The sequence below is a fragment of the Octopus bimaculoides genome, chromosome 6 (assembly GCF_001194135.2).
Source record: "Octopus bimaculoides isolate UCB-OBI-ISO-001 chromosome 6, ASM119413v2, whole genome shotgun sequence".
Classification (NCBI taxonomy): Eukaryota; Metazoa; Mollusca; class Cephalopoda; order Octopoda; family Octopodidae; genus Octopus; species Octopus bimaculoides.
In genome coordinates this window covers 106,575,187-106,581,056 of record NC_068986.1, presented here as the reverse complement: position 1 = coordinate 106,581,056, position 5,870 = coordinate 106,575,187, and the positions used below count along the sequence as shown (strand labels likewise).

Below are 5,870 nucleotides of genomic sequence, written 5' to 3'. Positions count from 1 at the left end.
ATATATATATATATATAAAGTAATACGCAATGCAGCTGAATGAAAGTATATACGACTTAAAGGATAAATCAATCGTTGATGGCAGAAAGGAAAGCACATCAGCAGAAAGAAAAGCACATCAGCGGAAAGAAAAGCTTGATTCCAATTAAAATGAGGGAAAAATTCGATGCAACAGCATTGAGGTTAATCTCGTCGTAAAGTTAACAGTTTATCGAGAACATTAATATACACTGACATAATAACTACACACACACATTCGCGCATATAAGTATTTATTTATGAATGTATATTAACACAAATATAATATGTGCGTATACGTCTGTGAGTTTGTGTGCGTGGGCGTGCATAAATATACATATATTTACTATTTCTAAACGAGAATAATATTCAAAGTGACTTCTTAGGTTCGGCGAGTTAAGCCATTGTCGGACTGCGATACTTTGAAGTTATTATTAGTTTTATATAGGGTGACCCAAAAGTAGGTTTACAGTTATTCAACTATCTCTTTCGCATTCATATATTAACAGTTTAGATCTTAATTATAAAATATGAAACTATTATTCTATGCTAATTTAGTTCATTTTGTCAAGCTCATTCTTCGGTTTGTAATCTTTATTTTTTTTACAGGTACTATAAAGTGTGAACCATGGCAAACAGTTGAAATCAAGAACAAAGGAAGTGGATACCAAAACAGTATTGGAAGTCTGAAAAATACAAGAAGCCTTTCACACTCCTCTACCTTCACACCAGACATTTTACCAGATAAGAAATAAATTTGATACCACAAGTTCAGCGAGCAATGCACCGAACTCTGGACGCCCTAAGACTTCTGTGACAGAAAATAAATGAGATGTTAGTGGCTATGACATTTGTGAACAGTCCAAAGAAGTCCACACGAAGTGCTTCTCTAGAACTATCCATACCAAGTACATCATTGCAACTCTTAATGCATAAGCTGAAATTAAAACCTGGTAACTGTAAACCTACGTGAATACTGTAAACCTACGTTTTGGGCCACCCTGTATAGTCTATGTTAAACATCTCCTTGGGTGTGTGGGTTTTAGTGGAGTGGCAATTATATTTTTAGAGTGAGAAGTTATGAAGAGGTGCTTGGGGAGAAATTATAATTGATTAAATTTGTAGGTCTGTTGTTTGTATTTCTGTACATATGAGCAAGCGTGGGGGTATGCTCCTTTGGTTACGTATCTATATACTTATGATATCAGCTTTGTTTAAAACGCATATTTTCACCGATTGGTCTTTAAAGAAGTTTGTGCATGAAGCCAGGGTTCATTGTTAATCTGTGGCACTAACTCATGAAGGCAAAATACTTTTAATAAGGCCTCTACACATCTTTTTCTGAAGTTTTAATCAAGGACAATGTATGTGTTGCTTATATACCTACCAGTTATACTTTAATACTCCAGCCTTTAGAGCAAGATATGCGTCATACGCTGAAAACCAGATGCACAAATATATTTATGTGAAAAACTTTCGACATTTTCAGAAATAATTTAATGTGAAAGATGTAATTTGGAGTATAGTAAAGTCTTGGGTCAATTTACTCCAGGATAATTCTATACAAAGTTGATATAAATAATGGCCATCTATCACATATATTAACGGTGATAATGAACATAATCTTTGTAGTTACATTAGAATAGGTTGAATGTATATTATATGAAGTAGCTCAGTTATTTGATAAAAAGATTATTCGGGAGAGAATAGACATTGATAGTGATGCTCCAAGTGTTCTCCAGCTCAGAGATAGTGGAACTGCTGATACGGTGATAAGTGCTGATAAGAACACATCAGATGAGCGTGGTGGTGATGATAATGACGATAGAGCATCGACAGATGAAAATGTGCCTAAAGATAGATACCTGACCGAGGAACTGATTCAAGGAAAGGAGCAAAACACATTTATTAATGAGCAGAATATAATGTGTATATATAAAATGTAGTGGAGGCGCAATGGCCCAGTGGTTAGGGCAGCGGGCTCGCGATCATAGGATCGCGGTTTCGATTCCCAAACCGGGAGTTTTGAGTGTTTATTGAGCGAAAACACCTAATGCTCCACGAGGCTCCGGCAGGGGATGGTGGCGAACCCTGCTGTACTCTTTCACCACAACTTTCTCTCACTCTTACTTCCTGTTTCTGTTTTACCTGTAATTCAAAGGGTCAGCCTTGTCCCACTGTGTCACGCTGAATATCCCCGAGAACTACGTTAAGGCTACACGTGTCTGTGGAGTGCTCAGCCACTTACACGTTAATTTCACGAGCAGGCTGTTCCGTTGATCGGATCAACTGGAACCCTTGACGTCGTAAGCGACGGATTGCCAACACACATAAAATGCAAGATGTTTTCATTAAAGAAAAACCAAATCACATGAAACAACAGAATCTTCTGGACATATTTTCAAAGATCAATCGGAATATTGTTACGATCAGACAAATTCTGATGTAAACAAAAGGAAATTAATGTTCGAAGATTGAGATTATGTCCAGTCCTCGACTGTTTAATGGTAGGTGGTGATCGGTCCGACCCGTATGCAGCTCCGTCTCTCGTTTTGGTATTATCCGCGCCAAGCTGCAGCTGTCTTCGGCACTCCTCTTTTTCACAGGAAGTACGAGATTACCTGCCTTGCTCGTTAACAGGCAGTAAATGAGATTACCTGTCTCGTATCATGCTAACTTCCTGTATATATATTTGGTTATCCATACCAACGTTATTTCACTGCTGCCAAAAGGTCGTTGACAAACGTTTATCTCGCAACCTTCGGAAAATATTGTAAGTTCTCTCCCTTCATTATATTATAGGTATACATAACAATATGTTAAGTTCTCTTTGATCCTTAGCTTGAGCCTCAAAATTTAACTTCCATGGATTGTGATTCGTCTCTTCCTGTCATGCCAGAAGTAATAGAAATGCTTTCAGATGAAAGATTAGTTGATTTCTATTTCGTTGGAGAATATATGCGCTAAAATACTGAGCAATATACTGTACCCTGTATTGGGTAAAGAGACCTTTTAGTATTAATAATGCTGCTGTTGCTACTAATTATTTTTGAATAAGCCCACTGGCTATTTGTGATACCGGTACATGAATAAATTGCCACGACAGCGAGATTGTATAAATTGCCGACAGGAGAATCAGCAGATGTATCCAGCGGCACTCCGGCCATTGAGAAGCTCAAGGAATGGCGAAATCACATGATCCGGCTCTTCCAGCTGTCGCGACTTATAAACTACCGAGAGAAGGTTCATAAACTGCATCATAAAGCAATAACTAATGGCATTTAAACATTGGGTTGAAAAGTTCTTTAGGACAAAAAAATGTCAAAGGCCACCCGTGGGATTCGAACCTACATTTCCTTTAGATATGACAGGCGTTCTATCGGTGGAGGAAAGTAATTCTTCGAATTTTTCTATTCATTTTAGAAACTGTATTCGTTATCCTACCACATGCTGTTATTTATATATTTATGTGATGTGCCGTGAAATTCAATCATCTTATATACACGCGTATATGTATAAAATGCTTGAATAAGCAAAGGAACACGAATCAGGGACTTGGAGCCTAACTGGTACGGTATAGCAAGATGTGATGAAGACCGGAGGAAACGTAGAGAGAGAAACAAGGGGTGATGTTAAGAAGGGAACAGAAAACTGTGCCTTTATATACATTTTTGCAAGCGCTTCGTACCTTTTTCTATGGCTTGATATACATATACTTAACATATCTTGACAATGGCTTGACATGTCAATGGCTTCACAATGTCAATGGCTTGACATCGCTTGACATGGCTTGACAATGGCTTGACTTGTCTATCGCAAGGATTGACAATTGTTTTCAGCAATTATCGAACCAAATATGAAGTCGTTAAGGCGAGCAGTGACACAAAGTAGAAATAACAGGTATATCAGCGGGTGTGCATTGTAGCCCAGGTATGCGTTTATATGTACATTTCAAGTGAAGGTTAAGTGCAAGCTTTTACATGAGTGTTTTGTGCAGATGGGTGTACGTGGACAGAGAACAAGTATGTCTAGGTAAATACATCTTAGCGTGAGAGCGTAACACATTATCTGTATGTGGACGTGTTGGTGTATGTAGAAGCATTCAGTGGTAATAAGGTGGATACGAGCGTATGGATGTGTGTAAGAGATAGCTGTGAAAATGTGTTGGGCAGCGGGGTTTGTGTGTTTGTGTACAGAATGCAAATGGTAGTGTAGTGATGAGTTGGGGTGGTCAGAGAGATATTGGTGTGAGTTGGCTAAGTAGAAATGTGTAGGTAAGAAAGGGGGTGTTTGAGAAGAAAAAAATGAGTTTAGAAATATTATTTTCTACTCTAGGCACAAGGCCCGAAATTTTGGGGAGGGGGATCAGTCGATTAGATCGACCCCAGTAAGCAACTGGTACTTAATTTATCGATCCAGAAAGGATGAAAGGCAAAGTCGACCTCGGCAGAATTTCAACTCAGGACGTAAAGTCAGACGAAATAGCGCTAAGCATTTGCCCAGCGTGCTAATGATTCTGCCAGCTCGCCGCCTTAGAGTTTAGACATATTGGGAAGGAATTCGAGACCCAAAGCTATACAGTCTGGGAGAGAAAGTGGGTCCCCGTTATCTCCGGAGGTGAATGAAAGGGAATCCTGTTATGGCAACCATGCTGAATACCGACAGGTATTAAATGAATGAACGGTAGAACGGGAAAGGATCAAACTTTCGTTCTAATGGATTCTTACAGTCATAAATATCACAGTGTATATGTAGGAAACACAAAACAAAAAGAAACAGCACAGTTGGCTCTCAAATTAGTTTATTACATTGTTTATTACACGTGTTTCAGTGAGGATTATATGAATGATTAAATCTTGTCCTCGTATACGTATTATCTTCTTTACATTTCGTTCATTGGATCTTTCTTTTGATCTCCTTTGTCTTTTTTGTTATTTCCGGGCTTTGGCTTTCGATGTTTACCTTTTTTATTTTTTTGGTGACCTTTTTTATTTTTTTGGTGACCTTTTTTGCCTGTCTTATGTTTGCCTTTTTTGCCTTTTTTGCCTTTTTTGCCTTTTTTGCCTTTTTTGCCGTTTTTCTTTCTGTCTTTCTTCTTTTTATTTTTGTCTTTTTTCTTGTCTTTTTTATTTTTGCCTTCTTTGTCTTTGTCCTTGTCCTTATCCTCTTTGTCCTCGTCTTTGTCTTTTCTATAAAAATATACAAAACATTTATTTATGTAAAGCGAAAATAAATATTGTTAAATACAGTTAATTTGCATTGATAATTATCATAAATTCTTACATTCTACAACAATATTATACAAATCTAAACAAATTGACAATCATTAAAATATATAATTTTAATTGCGATGAATTTGATTGCAAAATGGTAAGAGCTATCGGACAGGGCAAACGCAAGGAGAAAGAAAAATAAAGATATTTATTTTTTGGAGGGTGCTGTTTAACTTGTAGACAAATACAAACACGTATTCAATCTGTCAAAAAAAGATCAATAACGTATAGAATTATATACGTATCTTAAAAAAAGATATTATACAGAGATTTATAGGACACCATAAACAAATATATTGCCATGTGCATACATAATACAAACACACACATACAGATATATATATTTATTTATGCATACAGATGTACATATCGGTATATGTATACTATATAAATAACACAAACATTTCGAGCAGTGCTCTTCTTCAGAAACAGAGGAAGTCCAATAGATAACGAAGAAGGAGGAAGAAAATCACCTAGGATTCACATGTGGTTACATTTTATATATATATATACATATAAATATATATATATATGTATATATATATATATATATATATATATATATGTGTGTGTGTGTGT

General features: G+C 36.6%; 1 protein-coding gene across 2 annotated transcripts in view; it reads right to left on the bottom strand.

The window, feature by feature from the left end:
- Positions 1–4,802: 4,802 nt before the first annotated feature.
- Positions 4,803–5,870, bottom strand: part of LOC106871982 (uncharacterized) — a 62,163-nt gene continuing 61,095 nt past the window's right edge. For both annotated transcript variants that reach the window (XM_052969030.1, XM_052969031.1), the window contains exon 5: positions 4,803–5,207. In XM_052969030.1, the coding sequence (XP_052824990.1) occupies positions 4,901–5,207 (307 nt within the window). In that variant the 3' untranslated portion in view covers positions 4,803–4,900. The remainder of the gene's footprint in view (positions 5,208–5,870) is intronic.